At 39.0% G+C, this 22,584-nt stretch overlaps 1 protein-coding gene across 4 annotated transcripts in view; it reads left to right on the forward strand.

Moving 5' to 3' along the window:
• Window positions 1-22,067, forward strand: part of LOC127632485 (sodium-driven chloride bicarbonate exchanger-like) — a 50,705-nt gene extending 28,638 nt beyond the window's left edge. For all 4 annotated transcript variants that reach the window (XM_052111073.1, XM_052111074.1, XM_052111076.1 and 1 more), the window contains 22 exons: window positions 616-776; window positions 2,700-2,888; window positions 3,663-3,751; window positions 4,064-4,221; window positions 4,327-4,414; window positions 4,979-5,125; window positions 5,254-5,354; window positions 6,846-7,020; window positions 7,111-7,244; window positions 7,824-8,069; window positions 9,373-9,478; window positions 10,897-11,058; window positions 12,731-12,844; window positions 13,524-13,685; window positions 14,091-14,342; window positions 14,491-14,559; window positions 15,575-15,748; window positions 16,346-16,468; window positions 16,837-16,901; window positions 17,060-17,170; window positions 17,419-17,455; window positions 20,337-22,067. In XM_052111073.1, the coding sequence (XP_051967033.1) occupies window positions 616-776; window positions 2,700-2,888; window positions 3,663-3,751; window positions 4,064-4,221; window positions 4,327-4,414; window positions 4,979-5,125; window positions 5,254-5,354; window positions 6,846-7,020; window positions 7,111-7,244; window positions 7,824-8,069; window positions 9,373-9,478; window positions 10,897-11,058; window positions 12,731-12,844; window positions 13,524-13,685; window positions 14,091-14,342; window positions 14,491-14,559; window positions 15,575-15,748; window positions 16,346-16,468; window positions 16,837-16,901; window positions 17,060-17,170; window positions 17,419-17,431 (2,839 nt within the window). In that variant the 3' untranslated portion in view covers window positions 17,432-17,455; window positions 20,337-22,067. The remainder of the gene's footprint in view (window positions 1-615; window positions 777-2,699; window positions 2,889-3,662; window positions 3,752-4,063; window positions 4,222-4,326; window positions 4,415-4,978; window positions 5,126-5,253; window positions 5,355-6,845; window positions 7,021-7,110; window positions 7,245-7,823; window positions 8,070-9,372; window positions 9,479-10,896; window positions 11,059-12,730; window positions 12,845-13,523; window positions 13,686-14,090; window positions 14,343-14,490; window positions 14,560-15,574; window positions 15,749-16,345; window positions 16,469-16,836; window positions 16,902-17,059; window positions 17,171-17,418; window positions 17,456-20,336) is intronic.
• The last annotated feature ends 517 nt before the right edge of the window (window positions 22,068-22,584 follow it).

Raw genomic sequence — 22,584 nt, forward strand, 5'->3', positions numbered from 1 at the left:
AGAATACTTTCCATAAATTGCAGACATCTTCCCTGATTTAAAAAATGATTGTAATAAAGACAAACCTCCCATCCTATTGGAGAGAATGAGGAATGTTGCAGGGTGGCAGGGAAATATGTGATACCCTGAGAAACCAACAAGCACTGATCCATATGACCATTTTATTCATTCATAATTATTTTTTTTCTTTCTTAATAGCAGTTAATAGCAATAGTTTCTTTTGATGCTCAATATTAACACTTTTTTGTTCTTTTAATATTATTAATTGTCACAAAAACAGTTTGGCAACATTGTTTGTAATACAGTCATGCCAATAAAGCTCATCAATTTGAATAGAATTGATTTGAAGATTGAAAATTGTACGGGTTTGCTCACGAGTGCCCCCTCATAAAATGGTTTGTTGGACTTCTGAGATATGCAAAAATGAAGGTCTTGAGACCACAAGTCAAAATCAAGTGCGCCATTTGGTACAGGAGATTACACTGGCCAAACTAAGTCAAACAGGAGTGAGTTTTTGACCCAAAAGCAGACTGAGGGAAAATCAAGTGAAATCAGATTCTCATTCTCTCCTTCACACTGTCTGTTTCTCTCTCTGTCTGTTTCACCCATCCCTAGATGGTTGAAGTTTGAGGAGGATGTAGAGGATGGAGGGGAGAGGTGGAGTAAGCCATACGTTGCTACTCTTTCTCTGCACAGCCTATTCGAGCTGCGGAGCTGCATTCTCAACGGCAACGTCATGCTGGACATGAGGGCCGGCTCACTGGAGGAGATCGCAGGTATCTAAAACCCTGCAAAAAAAAAAACAGGCTCTAAAACCCTGCAGTTAAAGGAATATTCCGGGTGAAAAACAAGTTTAGCTCAATCGACTGCATTTTTGGCAAAATGTTGATTACTAAAAAATGTTTTTGACCTTTTTGTCCATTTGTAAAAAAAAAAAAAAAAGCAAAAGGCAAAAATCTGGGTTACATTGGGGCGCCTACAATGTAAGTGAAAAACACTCTCTGTTTCAGAAGTATTGCCACAAGGTGTTAATAGTATGCATTTTAACATGACTTTAATTTTATAAAATCACTTATTAACCTTTTCAGTTTTAAGTTAACTTTGTTGCCAATGTAATGCCGCAAACCCTAAAACCCTATAGCAACCTTAAAAGTGACCATTTAAGCAACTTTACAGCTCAAGTAATACACAATTTTTTAACAGAAGAATTAATGTAAGTGCTTTTAGAAAATGATATGTTTCACAAAATTATAAATTGCCCCCACTGTAACCTCGATTCAAAATAATCAGCAATCTATCAACATTATGCCACAAATACGGTCGATTTTGCTCAAGTTTTATTGAACCACGAATATTCCTTTAACAAAACCTTTAGTGACAATAGTCTCAATAAGACAATTATTTCTAAACTTTTTTGCAACTGGGCGCAGATCTTTTAAGGTTGGGTGCTCTTTGTTAAGAATTAAAAGCGATCAACCTTTTCTGCTTGTTTGTCCACTTTTGAGCTATTAGGATTAGTTGTTTATCTTTACAAAATTATTAGAAAGGGATGATGATACAGGGCCACAAATCACAAATATCTGTCTGCCAATTCACATGTGTTCTAAATAGCATAATAGATTATAATTATTGTCCCAAATCAAAGAAATTTGTGTGCCCGGATGATATACTTTGTATGTGTGCATGGATGCAGGTTTTTTGGCTATAATATTGCCCACAATAAAATTGTTCTCACCTTTTTCACCATTTTGCATTTGAAAGAATCAAAGGGTCAAGGATTTGCATTAGCATAGTTAGCCCCTGTTGGCAGATGCAGTAACTGCACCATTCCTGGACCAAAATAATCTGTCCACGGACATTGAATAGCAACATTTGTGCAGCGAACAGACCGGATAACAAACGTCATTGAATGGAGCCCAACAACAAGTCAGCACAGCAGAAATAATTCAACATTTCTTGGAGTACTGTGGGAAAAGCACATATACTATTAACTATACCCATTTATAAACACCAATGTAAAATATTGTCTGTTCCTCAAGTTTGCATATACGCTTGTACACTGGGGGAATCCCAGAGTTTTACGTTAGAGGGAAACCCTACTATTGCAGTACAACAGACTCTTTAGGTCACGATAGAAAGTTAAGGAATCAAACATCAACAACTCTGGAATATCTTGAAATAAAGCGAAGCAACGAGAATAAAATGGTGAAGACTTCCTCGGATGTCATGTTTGTTATGTACACAAGCCACATGTATACGGGAGTAAAGAGAAAGCCACAAACACAGGTCATGTTAACGCATACACTTATTTAAATCCTTAAGCTGCTTTCTAGCAATAAATGCCTTCTAGTTTCCGAGTAAACATAGTCATTTTATTATAGTATATGTTTTGCCAGTAACCAAAACTATTTGGAGGGCTCTTAAAAGAACAAAATGGACTTATAGTATGCAACAAGGTGGCCTGTGGTATCTCAACACAATTTTGTGATGGGCTAATACACAAAGTCCCAATAATACACCCTCAAAAGTGTATACTACACACTCAGAAGTATATACTTTCCCACCTCCAGCAAATTATGTTTTAGTGCAGTATACATGTATACAAATTGTGATGCAGCCATAGACCATTTTTATTTTTATGTATTTTGAAAAGTTGCATACATTTATTTGCCCTTTTATTTATTGTTTTTCTTTTTAAGATATGGTTCTGGACCAGCATGAGATGTCAGGTGCTTTGGGAGATGAAGTGAGGAAAAAGATACGAAACGCCCTCCTTAAACAGCACCACCATCAGAACCAGAAGAAACTGGCCAACCGGATCCCCATTGTGCGCTCTTTTGCAGATATCGGCAAGAAGCAGTCTGAACCGCACTCTATGGATAAGAATGGTACTGTTCCACACACTCCAGTAGATATATTCTCCTACATTTGCCATGCTTCTGTCTTATCATCCCTTTTGTTGGTGTGTGTGTGTGTGTTTGTGTGTGTCCCAGTTATAGTCATGACCCATCCACTTCCCAGTCTCCACTCCTCTCTCTGGTCTAGGTTCAGACGAAATGTGAGACAGGACTAGAAAGGTGCTCTTATGTCCAGACTCGTCCCTCTGCGGTCCCAAGTGTATGTCCGCTCCCAAGAAACCCCATCTATGCCCTTCTGCCCCCCCTGCCCCAGACAACTATCTCTTTTGCCCCCCCACACCCACATCCCCTTCAGCAAGCGACTCAGCCTGCCTTATGGCCACCTCGAAATGTACAATCTTGACCCTGAGGAAGAGCCACTATCAGGCAATATGATCATAGATTAGCAGTTAACATATACACTAACTCATAGGTATTCTAAATTCTAACCAACAATACGCATTAGCTTTGCATTTGACTATAGAGGAAGTAGTTCTTGCAATATAGTGTAGTACATGAAGTACAGTTTTGTTGAATATTCACCCTCATCTAATGGTTTCTTTGGTGCATTCAGTTGCAGTTTTAAAATTGATTTAAATTCAGAAACCCCATGACAAAACTCAACCTTTTCCTCCTTCTTATTCATATTCAGGTAAGTGCTCATAGACCTAATGTCCTAAACGATCATAATAAACTTGACTTTCTGCCAATCAATCAATATATATATTTCCTCTTTGTTTTATATGGCTTGTGTTCTGTTCTCAGGTCAGATGGTGTCCCCTCAAGCTCAACCCGCCAGTACAGAGGGGCATGGGGAAGGCAGTCGTGAGAACAGTGCAGTCGACTTTAGCAAGGTATGAATCCCATGCCAGACAGTAGTAAATCTTGCTCCAGAGATTCATAAAATTAATTTGGGAGGATTTTGCTATTTTATTAAATTCCATGACATAAGACTGGAAATCAAAATGTTTTAAAATCCCTTATAATTAATTTTAATAACCATCGAATAACGTGTACCGAATGCTCAAAAGAGAAGTATTTCTTTTCGAAATGCTGAATATTAAATTAAACTGAAAACCTGAAAGCTGTCCTTTCGGAATACCCAAATGATTGTGTCGTGCTACAGTATTTTTAATGAAAACGTGCTTGTTTGTGTGCTGCGGTAGATAGACCTCCATTTCATGAAGAAGATCCCACCGGGGGCAGAGGCCTCCAACATCCTGGTGGGTGAGCTGGAGTTTTTAGAGAAACCTGTGGTTTCCTTCATCCGTCTGTCCCCCGCTGTGCTGCTCAACGGGTTGGCAGAGGTCCCAATCACGACCAGGTAAGAGCAGAAAGTTCTGCATACAGTACCATAATAGTTATGCTAGCAAGTCTCAATCAATCCATTTCATTTTGCTCAATTGTGTGGCCTCATGTGATTTTGCAGGTTTCTCTTTATCCTGCTTGGGCCAATGGGGAAGGGGCCTCAGTACCATGAGATTGGGCGTTCTATTGCCACGCTGATGACAGATGAGGTCAGTATTATGAGCAATACCACTAGAGAAATGTGCATGTTTTTTTTTTACACAAATAGAGTTCAAAATAGGGCCTTATTCATATGAATTCACTTTTGATTCAACAGATTATGTCAGCAAATGATAATATTGTATGATTTTAACTGTTGGATACTGTCAAGAAGGTCATGACTTCTGAGATGGGACAGGATAAAATCAAAACTTTGTTACTACGTACACTAGGTTCAATTTATGTTAGATAATAATTTATCTACTGTAACATATCTAATAGGTTGTAGATCTCACAACTAAAGGGATGAGATGGTATTGGGATTTGTGCCTCTAATTTATTAACCTGTTGATACGCAATTCCCCTGCACAACTGTATGCATACTCCAAAGTGTCCAGTAAATACAACCATTTTAAGTTCAGGTATGTCATTTTCATGGTTTGTGCTCAAAAAGGGGGTGCATATCAACAGGTTTAAAAAGTAATGGGATATCAAGGAACACAGTATTGTATTTATAGAAAGTGCCTTATTTCCATATATTGTGTACTGAGTTTACTTGACGATCTTTCCTACAGGTTTTCCATGACGTGGCTTATAAAGCAAAGGATCGCACTGATCTTGTAGCAGGAATCGATGAGTTTTTGGACCAGGTGACTGTGCTGCCCCCGGGCGAGTGGGATCCCACCATTAGAATAGAGCCGCCCAAAAATGTGCCCTCTCAGGTGACACACCTTCTTAAACATCCCACTGACTAACTAATGCTGGGACAAAGAGTCCAGAATACCCATCTTCATGTTTTGTAACCAACTGAGACCATTTGTATTAATGGTGTTGTGTCTCCATCTTGCAGGAAAAACGGAGGGTTCCTCCTCTGGCCAATGGAGGGGCAGATCTGGGGGAATCCGAGGAACACGGAGGTCATGGAGGACCAGAGCTACAGCGCACTGGAAGGTGAGTGATCATATATGAATCATGTGAATGAACGGTATACACTCACCTAAAGGATTATTAGGAACACAATACTAATACTGTGTTTGACCCCCTTTCGCCTTCAGAACTGCCTTAATTCTATGTGGCATTGATTCAACAAGGTGCTGAAAGCATTCTTTAGAAATGTTGGCCCATATTGATAGGATAGCATCTTGCAGTTGATGGAGATTTGTGGGATGCACATCCAGGGCACGAAGCTCCCGTTCCACCACATCCCAAAGATGCTCTATTGGGTTGAGATCTGGTGACTGTGGGGGCCATTTTAGTACACTGAACTCATTGTCATGTTCAAGAATCCAATTTGAAATGATTCGAGCTTTGTGACATGGTGCATTATCCTGCTGGAAGTAGCCATCAGAGGATGGGTACATGGTGGCCATAAAGGGATGGACATGGTCAGAAACAATGCTCAGGTAGGCCCTGGCATTTAAACAATGCCCAATTGGCACTAAGGGGCCTAAAGTGTGCCAAGAAAACATCCCCCACACCATTACACCACCACCACCAGCCTGCACAGTGGTAACAAGGCATGATGGATCCATGTTCTCATTCTGTTTACGCCAAATTCTGACTCTACCATCTGAATGTCTCAACACAAATCGAGACTCATCAGACCAGGCAACATTTTTCCAGTCTTCAACCGTCCAATTTTGGTGAGCTCTTGCAAATTGTAGCCTCTTTTTCCTATTTGTAGTGGAGATGAGTGGTACCCGGTGGGGTCTTCTGCTGTTGTAGCCCATCCGCCTCAAGGTTGTGCGTGTTGTGGTTTCACAAATGCTTTGCTGCATACCTCGGTTGTAACGAGTGGTTATTTCAGCCAAAGTTGCTCTTCTATCAGCTTGAATCAGTCGGCCCATTCTCCTCTGACCTCTAGCATCAACAAGGCATTTTCGCCCACAGGACTGCCGCATACTGGATGTTTTTCCCTTTTCACACCATTCTTTGTAAACCCTAGAAATGGTTGTGCGTGAAAATCCCAGTAACTGAGCAGATTGTGAAATACTCAGACCGGCCCGTCTGGCACCAACAACCATGCCACGCTCAAAATTGCTTAAATCACCTTTCTTTCCCATTCTGACATTCAGTTTGGAGTTCAGGAGATTGTCTTGACCAGGACCACACCCCTAAATGCATTGAAGCAACTGCCATGTGATTGGTTGATTAGATAATTGCATTAATGAGAAATTGAACAGGTGTTCCTAATAATCCTGTAGGTGAGTGTATGTGTCATTTCTCTTATGAAAAGACCAGCTTAACCAAAATGCAGTTCCCATGCTGGTCTAGGCTGATTTATGCTGGTTTGGTGCTGGTAAGTCATTCAGAAAACCTTGTTGGGACACCAGCACACCAGCATCCCATGTTGTGGCCCTGCAATTAAGACTATCACCATCAAGTGGCATAGAGTCTGAACATAAAAAAATAACTCTATATACTTATTACTGATATATGCAGGTTATTTGGTGGGCTTTGGCTGGACATCAAGCGTAAGGCTCCTCACTACCTGTCAGATTACACAGATGCCATCAGTCTGCAGTGTCTGGCCTCTTTCCTTTTCCTGTACTGTGCCTGTATGTCTCCTGTTATCACCTTTGGAGGCCTGCTTGGAGAAGCTACAGAAGGACGCATAGTAAGAACATGCTTGTGTGTATTAATTTTGCAGGGTTAATTATGCTCTGCGACTGATGTTATAATTCTCCCCAATCTCTTTCTGTCTTAGAGTGCGATAGAGTCTCTGTTTGGAGCATCTATGACAGGAATAGCTTATTCTTTGTTTGCTGGGCAGCCCCTAACAATTCTGGGCAGCACTGGGCCGGTCTTGGTCTTTGAGAAAATCCTCTTCAAATTTTGCAAGTGAGGATCTTTCCAATGATTTGCACTTAATATTTTGTCTCATTCAGATCATTAAGTGTTTTAGTGATAAAGAGTGTCATTGTAAATGCAGGACACAAACTTAAAGGGATAGTTCACCCAAAACTGATTTTTCTTTTTCTTCTTAATTTAAACACTCTCATGTTGTTTCAAATCAGAAAGACTTTCTGACTTTAGTGGAACATAATAGCAGATGTTAGGCAGAATGTTAGCTACAGTCACCATTGACTTTGATTGCCTCTTTTGTTTTTATACTACTAAAATGAATGGTGATTGTAGCTAACATTATGCCTAACATGTACTTTGGTGTCCCACAGAAGAAACTAAGTCATCCAGGTTTAGTACAACATAAGGGTGTGTAAATTATGACAGACTTTGAATTTTTTGGGTGAACTATACCTTTAAGTGTAAACTCAAGTCAAACTCAGCATTTTTTTATAATGACTATAATATAATAGGCTATTATATAATATGATATACTGATATATATTTAATATTTTCTATATTATATTATGCTATATTATCAATTAAGCATTTGGGCATGTGTGTGTGTTTTCTCAGAGAGTATGGCTTGTCCTACCTCTCCCTACGTGTGTGCATTGGTCTATGGACGGCCTTTTTCTGTCTATTGCTGGTTGCCACAGATGCAAGTTCGCTGGTGTGTTATATCACCCGATTCACAGAGGAAGCCTTTGCTTCTCTCATCTGCATCATCTTCATCTATGAAGCTCTGGAAAAACTCATCCATATGGGAGAGACGTACCCTTTCAACATGCACAACGACCTCAACAAACTCACTCAGTACTCGTGAGTACTGAAACATAAACTAAGCAAAAAAAGAAACGTACCTTTTTCAGGAGACTGTCTTTTAAATATAATTTTGTAAAAATCCAAATAACTTTATTGTAAAGGGTGTAAACAACGTTTTCCATGCTTGCTCAATGAACCATAAACAATTAATGAACATACACCTGTGGAACGGTCGTTAAGACACTAACAGCTTACAGATGGTTGGCAATCTCTACTGACTCTGAAAAACACCAAAAGAAAGATGGCCAGGGCCCTTGCTCATCTGTGTGAACGTGCCTTAGGCATGCTGCATGGAGACAAGAGGACTGCAGATGTGTCCAGGGCAATAAATTGCAATGTCCATACTGTGAGACGAATAAGACCGCACTACAGGGAGACAGGAAGGACAGCTGATCATCCTTGCAGTGGTAGAACACGTGTAACAACACCTGCACAGGATCGGTACATTGGAATATCACACCTGCGGGACAGGTACAGGATGGTAACAACAACAACTGTCGAGTTACACCAGAAATGCACAATCCCTCCATCTGTGTTCAGACTGTCTGCAATAAGCTGAGAGAGGCTGGACTGAGGGCTTGTAGGCCTGTTGTAAGGCAGGTCCTTACCAGACATCACTGGCAACAATGTCGCCTATGGGCACAAACCCACCTTCGCTGGACCAGACAGGACTGGCAAAAAGTGCTCTTCACTGACGAGCCATAGTTTTGTCTCACCAGGGGTGATGGTCGAACTCACATTAATCGTCAAAGGAATGAGTGTTACACCGAGACCTGTACTCTGGAGCGGGATCGATTTGGAGGTGGAGGGTCCGTCATGGTCTGGGGTGGTGTGTCACAGGATCATCAGGCTGTGCTTGTTGTCATTGGAGGCAATCTGAATGCTGTGTGTTATAGGGAAGACATTCTCCTCCCTCATGTGGTACGCTTCCTGCAGGCTCATCCTGACAAGACCCTCCAGCATGGCAATGCCACCAGCCATACTGCTCGTTCTGTGCGTGATTTCCTGCAAGACATGAATGTCAGTGTTCTGCCATGGCCAGCGAAGAGCCCTGATCTCAATTCCTTTGAGCACGTCTGGGACCTGTTGGATCGAAGGGTGAGGTCCGGGCTCCCCCCCATATTTACACATGTTAAGTTTGCTGAAAATAAAAGCAGTTGAAAGCGAGAGGACGTTTCTTTTTTTGCTGAGTTATGAGTCTACAAATGCTCATGCAATAGTCACAGCCATAGGATTAACTCAGCTGTACACATGTTGACAAAAATAATGCAGTGTGTTTTTGTGTGTTTGTGTTTTGCAGATGTGTGTGCACAATGCCGAAAGAGCCCAGCAATGCCACAATGCATTACTGGCAGGGCAAAAACATCAGTGCATCTGAGATCGACTGGTTGAGCCTAGATGTCAAGGTGAGAATGGCTAAAATCAGAATCACAAATTTCCATACTATTTCTGACGTTGCTGTATACAGTAGAAATACTGTAGTAAGAGTAATACGATTTTTTCATTAATACTGATTCACTAACAATTTTTTTTTATAATAGTATGCATTGTACTGTGTATACTGCACAGTATACAGCAAGTATTAAGCTGGTATTCCATTCTGTACATAGCCTTGTTTGGAATGGAATATTAAATGACATAATACATACTGTGTACTGGGCAGTATAGACTGAATATTGCCTGCTTTGTGAAAATAGTATGCAATATGCACTGATGAACTTTTCAAACAGTAGTATGCTGAATTCTGGTCACATGAACTCCTCACATTGGATGTTTAATTCATCGAGTGCCATCCAAATGTTGTTATTTATTTTTAGAAGATCCCGGATGAGACCCCAATTTTTGTTATGAACCCTTTATTAACTCAAAAGTCTTAGCAAAGTGGAGAGTAATATAAAGGGATATGTGCAACTTTTAATATGAAAGATATTTTTTTTTAGATAACCTGTATATAAATGAAAAAGAATCTTAATGAAAGTACATGCAATTGGATGTAACTTTATCCAATTTGTTGTAAAAAAGTTAAAACTTGCATCGGATATTACATTCGGCAAACTCAAAATGGAAAGTAAAGCTCACTGTGGAAAAAAGTATGTCCTGTTGTGTTCATACACTGCATACTAGTCTCTTGTGTGTGTGTGTTTCTTTGGCTCAGAAATGGGTCAATACATTTCAGAGACTCAGAATTTAATAAAGCAAATCCACTGCCTGTTCGGCTCAGTTTGCCTCTCTCTGCTTTATATTTTAAGCTCTCACACACACACACACACACACACACACACACACACACACACACACACACACACACACACACACACATGTTGTGTTTCCATGTTTTATGGGGACTTTCCATAGACATAATGGTTTTTATACTGTACAAACTTTATATTCTATCCCCTAAACCTAACCCTACCCCTAAACCTAACCCTCACAGAAAACTTTCTGCATTTTTACATTTTCAAAAAACATAATTTAGTATGATTTATAAGCTGTTTTCCTCATGGGGACCGACAAAATGTCCCCACAAGGTCAAAAATTTCGGGTTTTACTATCCTTATGGGGACATTTGGTCCCCACAAAGTGATAAATACACGCTCACAATCACACACACACACACACACACACACACACACACACACACACACACACACACACACACACACACACACACACACACACACACACACACACACACAATCTAATCCACTAAAAACAAATCCCGTTGATTTTACACATTATTTTATAAGATTTTATCCTATATTTGTTGTGTTTTTTTGTAAGAGGTTTAATTGATTGATTGGTTGATTTGTTCATTTTGTCTCAGGGCTGTGTAGAGAACAGGGGTGAGTTTGTAGGCAGTGCCTGTGGACATCACGGTCCGTACATCCCTGATGTTCTCTTCTGGTCTATCGTGCTCTTCTTCTCAACGGTTGCTATGTCCTCCTTCCTCAAGGAGTTCAAAACCAGCCGCTACTTCCCCACTAAGGTAAGGAGTGTGTGTGTTTTAACGTTGTTCAAGTCATTATAGGGGACGTTTTTATCTCCTAATCTGGGGTCACTAGCTGATCCTGGCATAGGCGATATAGGCAGCGCTCTCTGGTGTGGCCCGACAGGGTACCTGATTAGCCTCCCCCACACAGAGCTCAAAAAATCGTGATGGGATAAAGGTGCACCAAAACGTGCCACCCCACCCCCGCACAAAGCTGGCAAGATCGCGAAAGGTGCCCCAAGTTGTTCCTGACATGCTAATCAGCCTTGAAGGCTCTATATGATAAGGATTATGGATATTCATTATTAATTCTTAAGGGGGGTGGCATGTTGGATCTTGCCTAGGGCAACGCCACTGTCCGGGGTAGGCAATTTTGGGGCATACAGGGACTGTGGGAAGTGCTACTATATCTAATAGGTGTGCATTATTGCTGACACCTAGATGAACACTTTGTAGTTTGTTGTATGACTGTAAGTAATTCTCTTCAAATGCTAATGAGCTTCAAATTATGGTATATAAGTCTTTACAGTAGGGATACACAAAGCTATGTTTACATATGATTTGACAGTTTATTTGAATAAATATAAAACATTTATAAAACAAAAGGTGTGCATTATTGCTGACACCTAGATGAACACTTTGGAGTTGGTATTGTGACTGTAGGTGATGTGCTTCAAATGCTATTGAAGTTGGAAATGTGTACAGCAATGTCATATTTAACTTTAGAGATGGTCCCTAAATTTGCGATTATTTCAGAATATCAAACGTCCAACATCAAGCCAACTTTATGGCAGTTAACTGTTTAGGCAGCTGCCAACGTTTTCCGATGCAGCCAAAGTTTGTATAAAAGCCCTAACAAAATGTAACTCTGATTCCGGCATTCTCTGTCTGTGTTGTTGATTTTGTTGTTGTTGTTGCTAAGGAATCACACATGCAAATAACGTCACAAGAAAAATGGTTGATACTACGTGACGTCACTATGGTAGTTATTTAGGTGAGTGTGAATGCTACAGGGGAAAAGTCTCCATGGGTGTCCCTTCCACTTAAGATTTCTCATCTGGAAAGTTACTAAGGGAAAAGTACCAGGATTGTAAGTGGTAAAGGGCCTATAGGTTATTACCTGAGGTTAATTGTCTGGCTATTATCTAGGTCATTATATGTTGTGGGGGTCTATTCAAGACCGACATTTTTTCAGTATGTCATTTGTCTTATTGTAGACATTTGTACACCAGAAAGCAACTTGTTATTTATTCTATCAGGTTCCTGTACCTCAACTGGTAAAGCATGGTGCTACCAACGCCAAAATCATGGGTTTGATTCCCAGGGAACACACAAACCTATAAAACATATATACATTGAATTCCCTGTAAATTGCTTTGGATAAAAGTGTCTGCCAAATGCAGAAATTTAATGTACATTTAAATTCATAGAAATGGAATACAAATGGAACTCTGCACCTGTAATCGCTGTAACATTATTTTTAAAAACCATTTACAGTAATCATTGGTCCATCCTGACTAGCATGGAGAAAATATTAGATACAGTACATGTTGCAACACTGTCTATGTGTCACTTTTGCAGCAATCTGGACAATAATTTATATTGTAAAATTATTATTATCATGCTAACTGCCATTCAAGAATTAATCTTACCTGTGTGTTCTCTACAGGTGAGGGCAGTGATCAGTGATTTTGCAGTATTCCTCACCATCATGACCATGGTTTTGGTCGACTACGCCCTGGGAATCCCTTCCCCAAAACTACAGGTTCCTAACAACTTTAAAGTGAGTCAAGATTAAAGTGATTTAAGAGAATCTCCATACCAACATATAGTACTCACATAACTGTGTGCTTGACAGTTATTTTTACTTATAAAAGGGATAGTTCTGACTCTAAATTCTGTTTGGGTGAGCTGTTTGAAACCATAATGTAATAATTTAAGAATAAACCATTGGGAACCCCATTAAAGTGACCACTAATCTGAATATTAGGCTACATATGCACCTGTAACGTTGCTGGCATGGACAGTGATGAAGACGATGACGATGGAGTGACGAACCCAAGTGCAGTTTATTAAACAAAACGTGAAATCCAAAAACCCTAACTATAAATGTGAACTAAACATAAACATGAAGTTGACTTGAACTAAAACTGGACTTGACTTGGCATGGCATGGCATGAACAAAACAACAAAGTTACATTCATATTCATAGTTATGGTTTTTGGATTTCACGTTTTGTTTAATAAACTGCACTTGGGTTAGTCACTCCATCGTTGCCATGCCAGCAACGTTACAGAATACTTGACCGCCCATAATGAAGCCAGCAGTTCAGCTCCTCTGCCAGGGGTACCATCCCCTGGAGGATTACATTATGATAAGACATTACAGTGCCTTAACGTCTATAGTGGCAACAGCCTTGATCCTTAGCATATAAATGTGATTGATCACCTGGTCTCTTACAGCCAACCAGAGACGACCGTGGCTGGTTCATCAGTCCCCTGGGGCCAAACCCGTGGTGGACAATTATTGTAACCTTCATCCCTGCTCTCCTGTGCACCATCCTCATCTTTATGGATCAACAGATCACTGCCGTCATTATTAACAGAAAGGAACACAAGCTGAAGGTACCAAGACCAGATGTGTCTCTATCCACAAGTGCTACTGCATTTAAAATCCTTCACATTCTACTGCCTCAGGATTTTCATTTGACACAATTTAGCTTGAAATCAATTTTAAATCTGTCATTGCATCTGTGATTAGAGGCATTTTGATCACATCAGAGGGTGACGAGCTTCAGTAGTATGTTCCTGGCTTTGAGGTGTGTTCACACAAGTGTTGTTCATTTCTGTAATTGTTGGTATATGGATACATGCGTTAGATTGTTGTCTTTATTGTTTCAGACACATTTTACTGTTTCAGCTTCTCACATGTCAAGTTCAACTTTATGAAAATCTTGCTGCACTCCATCTAGCTGGGTTTTGATTCAAGAATGTGCCCCCTTACATCTTTCCATATGTGTGCATATTCAGAAAGGCTGTGGGTACCATTTGGATCTGTTCGTGGTGGGTGTGATGTTGGGCGTGTGCTCTTTGATGGGCCTGCCATGGTTTGTGGCCGCAACGGTTCTTTCGATCTCTCATGTGAACAGCCTGAAGTTGGAGTCTGAATGCTCAGCCCCTGGTGAACAGCCCAAGTTCTTGGGCATCAGAGAGCAACGTTTCACCGGCCTCATGATATTCTTGCTCATGGGCTGCTCAGTGTTCATGACCTCCGTACTAAAGGTTAGTTATCTTTGGCTAATGGATTCAGAAAGACTGCCAATTTTGATCAACAAATGATAGTCAAATACAATAAATGTTAGCATTTTAGAGTACTTTTGTGGTGTGCTCCTTTATAACTCTTTATTTATTAAAAGTGTTTTGTCCACAGTATATACCGATGCCTGTGTTGTATGGAGTTTTTCTCTACATGGGTGCATCGTCTCTCAGGGGCATACAGGTACTGCAAATATTAAAGCTATTATCTAATTATTCAATAAAATGTGTCAGTTAAACTCAGAATCAGATGCTATAAGAAATAAGTAATTTAGTTAGGCCATGTAGTGAAACTAGCAACACAATTAAACCAAACGCAAGACATGCTACATCCAGCATGTAGGAAATGCTGCAGTACAAATAGATATACAAACAATCCTGCAACAATGCAGGGAAGCTGCACAAAATGAATTGCACATAAACACAAAATATCCCCCCAACCAAGCAGATCTATCGACAAGACTTGTGTACTGCTTCTCAAAGAGCAATGTGCACAAAGTGTATGCTAGTCAGGTTTGCCTTGGCCACTGGCTAAATGGTGCTAATTAACTAAATTTCTATGTGCATGGGTCTGTTGGCGAAATAGCTTAAACGGGTAATGACTGGTTTTACTGTATTTAATCTAATGACCAAAGAAAGTGATGTGTGCCAGGCCAGATTTGTCTAAGACTAGCCTTGCTAAAGATGTGCTTCTTTGTGTCAATGTGAAAAGCAGACCGTACCATGCAAGCTGATATAAGAAATGTCCCAGTAATCACCTGAGTAAATACCATTTCCAGAGAAAAACTCTCGCAGTGCCCTGCAGTGAAACCAGCTTTTCTGGAAACTGAGCAATTTAAATGTTAGAGAAAGAGAGAGATGCAAGTTGATGGATGCGCAATTAGATGTCAAAGGACCAATCAGCTTACACCATGCAAGCCATTTGGCTTAACATGTCACATGTGAGTGAACCAATTGGCTAACAGATAATAACAAGTTCAAAGAACCTATCAGCTTGTGCCACATAGAGTTTCATGGCTGAACTTGGGTCATTTTCTTTAAATCCACCTTGTATATACAGAACCAAACTGAGCTCTTTGTTACTGATGCAATTGACTCACAAAATAGGTTAACTTTTTGGCTTATTATTTTTTACAATCACTGAAAACTCATTCTTGTGTTGTCTTTAAGTGTGCATATGTTGTGTGTTTGCTATTCAGTTCTTTGATCGTCTGAAGCTGTTCGGGATGCCAGCAAAACACCAGCCAGATTTGATCTATCTGAGACATGTTCCTCTGAGAAAGGTCCATCTGTTCACCATCATCCAACTCAGCTGCCTGGTGCTTCTCTGGGTCATCAAAACCTCCAGAGCTGCCATTGTCTTTCCTATGATGGTATGCCATTTGTGTGTATCTCATATATGTCTTAGGGAGGAAATTGCCAATGTTTATTTTCATCATGTTATGATTATATATGTGCGTGGACAGTAAACATTCCGCTAACTGTTTGATGCGTCTCTATTCGAGTACTAAAATCACTGTTCAGTTATTCTACACGTGCAAGTGAGGAGTTCAATCCGATCCAAACTTGACGAGTTTAGACAAACTGGTTTTCCAGGTGCGTTTGGGTCAGTTTTTCATGTATAGGGTGAGTTAGGGGCTGTTCAAACATGCTTTTGAGTGCTTCACTGTTTTTCTGTATACTTTTAACAAGAGCTGGATGGACAGCTTTGATGCTGAATCTCAGTTTTTTCTTTTTTCTTTTATCAAGTAAAGTTAGAAAGAACATACATTTTTATAAACACATCTCGAAACACATTCATTGTGTTTCATTCGTTGTGGTGCGTTCTGAAGTTCAGGTTGCAAAGAGGACAACATTAATCATCATTAATCATAATTTCAGGAAGAAAAAAATATTGCAATAAATATTATTTATTCCCTCGTCCCAATGAAAAATATATTAACCGTTGATGTTTGTGTGTTTTCACGCAGGTGTTAGCTCTGGTGTTCATTCGTAAGCTGTTGGACTTTGTCTTTTCGAAGCGAGATCTCAGCTGGCTTGATGACCTCATGCCTGAGAGCAAGAAGAAAAAAATGGAAGATGCACAACAAGAGGTACCACCACCCTCCATCACATACAGCTATTGGTTACAGCCAGTGACAATGTGTTTGACTAGCGTTGCTCAATCATTGTCGATTAGTTTTTTCAACGGGCAGTCTGCAGACCTCTGAAGTTACTGCAGGGGATCCATAGAAAGATATTTAAAACATACAAAACTTTTGTAATTTATTTCTAAAATGTATTTGTTTATGTTTTACAGTGTTGTTGACCAATTATCGCATTACTATATTATGAGGTCCCCGGTTTGGCTTAAAGTCTGGATGGGGGTGCCTGGGTCAGAAAAGGTTGACAACCCCTGTTATAAAAAGGACAGTTTAGTGATTGGTTGATTAAAGGTCTGTTCTTTCTCTTTTTCTTTCAGGAGAATCAGTGTGTCTTAGTGGAAGATGAAGGGATCGTCCAAGTGCCCCTAGAAGGGCATTACAAGTAAGTTGGAAGAAAACATTGTTTGATGTGAGCACAATGTAATATTAATATAAAAAATGTATAATCAAATAAAAGTGCACAACATCAATAACATTTTTGATAACATGACACCAAAAAAAAGAGAGAACTGAATTGTTGATGTGTTTGTGTTAATTAAGGGATGACCCATCAACCGTCAACATTTCAGATGAAGTGACAAAGGCGTCTTTTGGAAATGTCTGGAACAGCCTCACCACTGACAGCACCAAAAAAGATCAAAGCTCAGAAAGGTTTGAATAGCATTAATTCAATTATTTTTGTATTTTGAATGTGCATGACAATTCAAATAATTTCCTTTATCTTGACACACACGTGCAAACATTGTGTTAGGATAGATCAAATACATATAGTAGAAGTATTTTAGTTTAATATGGGGACAGTTTCTGGTTTTGGATTTAATGACTTATTTAGACTTTTTGGACATGTGTAAATCAGGCTCACATCATGACTGAATTTTTCATCCCCTGTCACTCATAAGCTCCCTCTCCTAAAGTCTTAGATGCTGATTTCCAAAGGTAAGAAGCAACCCAAACCTTCTCTGCACGATCAATGTACTGTATATAAACTAGCGCTGTGGGTGTTGAGCATCAATCTTTTGGTTTAAATGGTTAATTTTTTTTCTCAATGTTCAATCTTATCTGTCTCTCCTTTTCTAAAAACTACTCTTACTTTGCATTTTCCTTGATTGCATGTTAATACTAATATTCAGCTCTTTTCAAGGAAACTCTTTACAGGGTTCCCACAGTCATGAAAAACCTGGAAATAACAAGGAATTTTTTGTCCTTACAAAACTAGCATTATCTTGGGCTTGTTTGTGGGTATTTGTAGAGGATGTACTGTAAAATGCATGGAAAAGCATGAGTTGTGGAAAGGTCAAGCTTGAAATGTCAGTGCTTGCACAATTATAACACAGCGGGGCCTGATAATCCAGTAATAATGTATAAATCGTAATACAGTGCTGTGGAAAATGATTTGCCCCATCCTGATATGAACTGTTTTTGTGTATATCTCGTACTAAATTTCAAAAATTCAAACAAAATCTAACATAAAACAAAGGCAATCTGAGCAAACAAAAAATACAGTTTTTAAATGATAATGTTATTGGGCCTGTGTAATAAAAGTATTTGCCCCTTAGTTACTAAATCCCCAAATCTAATCTGCATTCATAATGCTTTTATGTTCAGCTGCACTAGACACACTGAGGCCTGATTACTGCCAGCCCTGTTCAATCAAATCAACACATAAATAGATCTTTTTCAGCAGCATGAAGTTGGCTAAAGTGTCTCACCCAGCAGCACACTATGCCAAGGTCAAAGAAATTCCAGAAATTGAGGAAAAATATGATTGAAATACATAAGTCTGGGAAGGGTTACAAAGCTAATTCAGATGCTCTGGGACTCCGGAGAACCACAGTGTGATCCATTATCTCCAAATGGAGAAAACTTTGCACATTAGTGAACCTTCCCAGAAGTCAGTAGTCCATGAGGTGAAGCTCAAGCGCAATTGGATTATGCAGAAAGACAGTGATCCGAACCATAGGAGTAAGTCCACCTCTGAATGGCTCTCTTTAGAAGCTAAATTAAAGTTTTGTAGTGGCCAAGTCAAAGTCCTGACCTTAAACGGGTAGTTCATGCTCAAAACCCTCCAGTGTGGCTGAACTAAAGCAGTTCTGAAAAGAAGATTGGTCCAAAATTCCACCACAGCATTGTGAAAGACGGATCTCCAGTTATCGGAAGCGTTTGTTGCAGTTGTTGATGCTAAAGGTGGCATAACCAGCTATGAAGTTTAAGGGGGCAGTTAGCTTTTCACATGGGTGATATAGTCAAGTCAATTGGTTTTTATTGTCGTTTCAACCATATACAGTTAGTCTGAGTATTTCACAATCTGCTCAGTTACTGGGATTTTCATGCACAACCATTTCTAGGGTTTACAAAGAATGGTGTGAAAAGGGAAAAACATCCAGTATGCGGCAGTCCTGTGGGCAAAAATGCCTTGTTGATGCTAGAGGTCAGAGGAGAATGGGCCGACTGATTCAAGCTGATAGAAGAGCAACTTTGCCTGAAATAACCACTCGTTACAACCGAGGTATGCAGCAAAGCATTTGTGAAGCCACAACACGCACAACCTTGAGGCGGATGGGCTACAACAGCAGAAGACCCCACCGGGTACCACTCATCTCCACTACAAACAGGAAAAAGAGGCTACAATTTGCAAGAGCTCACCAAAATTGGACAGTTGAAGACAGGAAAAATGTTGCCTGGTCTGATGAGTCTCGATTTGTGTTGAGACATTCAGACGGTAGAGTCAGAATTTGGCGTAAACAGAATGAGAACATGGATCCATCATGCCTTGTTACCACTGTGCAGGCTGCTGGTGGTGGTGTAATGGTGTGGGGGATGTTTTCTTGACCCACTTTAGGCCCCTTAGTGCCAATTGGACATCGTTTAAATGCCATGGCCTACCTGAGCATTGTTTCTGACCATGTCCATCCCTTTATGGCCACCATGTACCCATCCTCTGATGGCTACTTCCAGCAGGATAATGCACCATGTCACAAAGCTCGAATCATTTCAAATTGGTTTCTTGAACATGACAATGAGTTCACTGTACTAAAATGGCCCCCACAGTCACCAGATCTCAACCCAATAGAGCATCTTTGGGATGTGGTGGAACGGGAGCTTCGTGCCCTGGATGTGCATCCCACAAATCTCCATCAACTGCAAGATGCTATCCTATCAATATGGGCCAACATTTCTAAAGAATGCTTTCAGCACCTTGTTGAATCAATGCCACATAGAATTAAGGCAGTTCTGAAGGCGAAAGTGGGTCAAACACAGTATTAGTATGGTGTTCCTAATAATTCTTTAGGTGAGTGTATATACCTATATAAAGTGCATGTGCAAAAAGTATGAGACCGTACAAGAATTTTCTGACAATGAACAGGACAATAGGCACAGTGAGAGACAGTGCAGCGCCGACCAGTACACAGTAGGGCAAAAAGATGACAGTTTCTAAAAACATGTGTTCTATGCACATAGCAGTTATTGAGCAGACAGATATAAAGTGACAGTAATTTATAACACAGTGGGGGACAGTATAGGTGTTGGATAACTTTTTTGCTTAGAAAATATAGATATATTTTACGTTATATCATTTGAAGATTTAATTTCGTTTGAAAAATCGATCAGGAAGGGGGCAAATACTTTTTCACAGCACTGTACATGCTCTATTGCTTTACCTTCGGATCATAAAGCATGAGCTCACACAAAATAGGATTCCTTTGCTTCATGAACAAGCTCTTGTTGCTCGTGTTCGTTAGCTTGTCGACTGTCAAGCTAACATCCTTCTGGTTCTACAAGTACTCTATTGTCTTTTTCTCTCTATCACATTCTGCAGCTCAATTGTTGAAGGTGCCATGAAACCGCAAGATGACGAAGAGAAGACAGATTTGGATATAGAGACAAGTTTGTGAGTTTTTTAATAAACACTCTGTATCGTGCCACACTAAAAGCACCAGTATATGCTTCTGTTCAGTAGGTTGTGTGCCAGTCTGTGCCAAGGCACCGTTACATGTTTTTATGTGTGTGTGTGTGTGTGTGTGTGTGTGGAGATGTATGTTTTTGAGCATTTGAATATGTATCTGAGTTTGCCACCCACAAGGAGAAGGGGAATTGTGGGAATGTGTATTCTAGTCTAATGGTCCAATGTAATTTCACCTATATAAAAGTAAATATTACGATTACTTTTGTTTAAAACCAGGTAGTGTATTTTGTATGTTTTATATTTTTTGTCAGTAGATCCTTTTGATATCCCTTGTCTTAGAATAAATTAATATGAATATAATTTGTATTAAATGTAAAATTAATTCTTTTTTTATTTTGCATCAATGATAAATATTCATTTGCAAGCATAGTTAAAATATCATAATACTCGTTAAGCTATTTTTAATGGAAGATGCCAACGTTAATATTTCAAATAGAGCTTATCACATTACACTTTTTAAATGTCTGTGTGATTGTCAAAATGTTCTTCACATCACTTCATGAGGTACTTGATGTTAACATTTACTACTTATATACTTCAATATTTTTAAAGTACTTTTATGAACAATTTTCTCCTTTTGTGAATTTTATCATATTTAAACTAATTTATGAGGACTGTGCTAATTCTAGCCTACAAACACATTCATATTCATAAATTCACTTGTCTTGCCTCTTTAAAGTTACTTTTTAGTTATAATAATTTTTTGATTTTGAAAATGATTCATGAACAGCTTTATTTCATATTTGAAACATTCTGTGTAGCACTTGACCATGCAAATAAGAGTAATAATATATTTTGTTAAAACGCTGCAAATAATGACCATGGAAATTAATAACATAACTGTATGGTGCTGTTTTCAAATGTTTCTGAGTGACAGGGCATCTGTCTCCTCTACAAGACTCATTTCTAAGCTGAGAAGAGACATCATTACCCAAAAGAATTACTGCCAATAATACAAAAATCATACAAGAAATGCAATAATAATCCTTTTTATAAGAGGGGAATTAAACCATGTACTTACCAGAAACCAATCGGACATTTATCATCAACACACCTACATGTGATTATATACCTTGTCTATGTGTATAATGATAAATAACAAAGTTATTTAATGTATGGTTAGATTTTAATATGTGTAGAGTGGGTGAAATGAATGTTTTCATGTTATTACAGTGTTTGTTGTCAAAATTACACTCGCATTTGAAAGACACTTACATCTTGTATGTATGCAGTATAAAGTTTTGTTAATGTCACTGTAAAATCTGAATTATTTCCTTCTTTTGTTTATGAAATGATTAATTAAAATGAACATGTATCGTTAAAACTGTGAGAAATTTTCATCAGATTATATGTGACTGCAAATAAACTGACAATTAAGATGTATTTTTACAATGTTTTATAATTTGTTATATTTACCATGGATTTAAAAATAAAGGAATAAACATTTCATTATGGCATTAAATTATACCGAATGATAAGTTCAAATAATCAGATGGTTATCAAGATATGTATGCTTGTTTATGTGTAATGCATTCTGAATTAGAGAACACTGTTCAGAGTATTTGGAAAGTTTCATGCTAGAAATCTTTTAACCCTTAATTTCTAAAAGTTTGGGTTACTTTTGTTTTTGTAATAAATATGGTTTAGTTTAACCTGAGCGGTACAAGGCTTGATGACTTTTCCTAAACTTCCCTTCTGAACTCAAACACTGGACTAGATTTTATGAGCCTAGGTGGTTTTATCAAACAATCCCCCATATGTACCGTTTGAGTCAAATTTGACCCACCATAGGAAATGAATGGGTGAGACTATAACACAGAGCAAATGTTTTATTTGTCAAATAAAAATCAATTAATCAGACAATGCAAAACAGAATCACACATAAATTAAGGGGAGACACTTTAAACATCCACAATGCAAAACACACAGAAATTAATGGTCAGAATTTTTGTCAAAAACAAAAAACAAACAATCAGCCATGTCGCAGAACATGCAAACACACAGACACTTTAATAGAGGAGTTTGAAATGAATGTTTTTTTATGTGTTCACTATAAATAGTGTAATTCCAAAGCAGCTGTACTGAGAATATGGACTTACAA

This window comes from Xyrauchen texanus, chromosome 39, assembly GCF_025860055.1.
Source record: "Xyrauchen texanus isolate HMW12.3.18 chromosome 39, RBS_HiC_50CHRs, whole genome shotgun sequence".
Lineage (NCBI taxonomy): Eukaryota > Metazoa > Chordata > Actinopteri > Cypriniformes > Catostomidae > Xyrauchen > Xyrauchen texanus.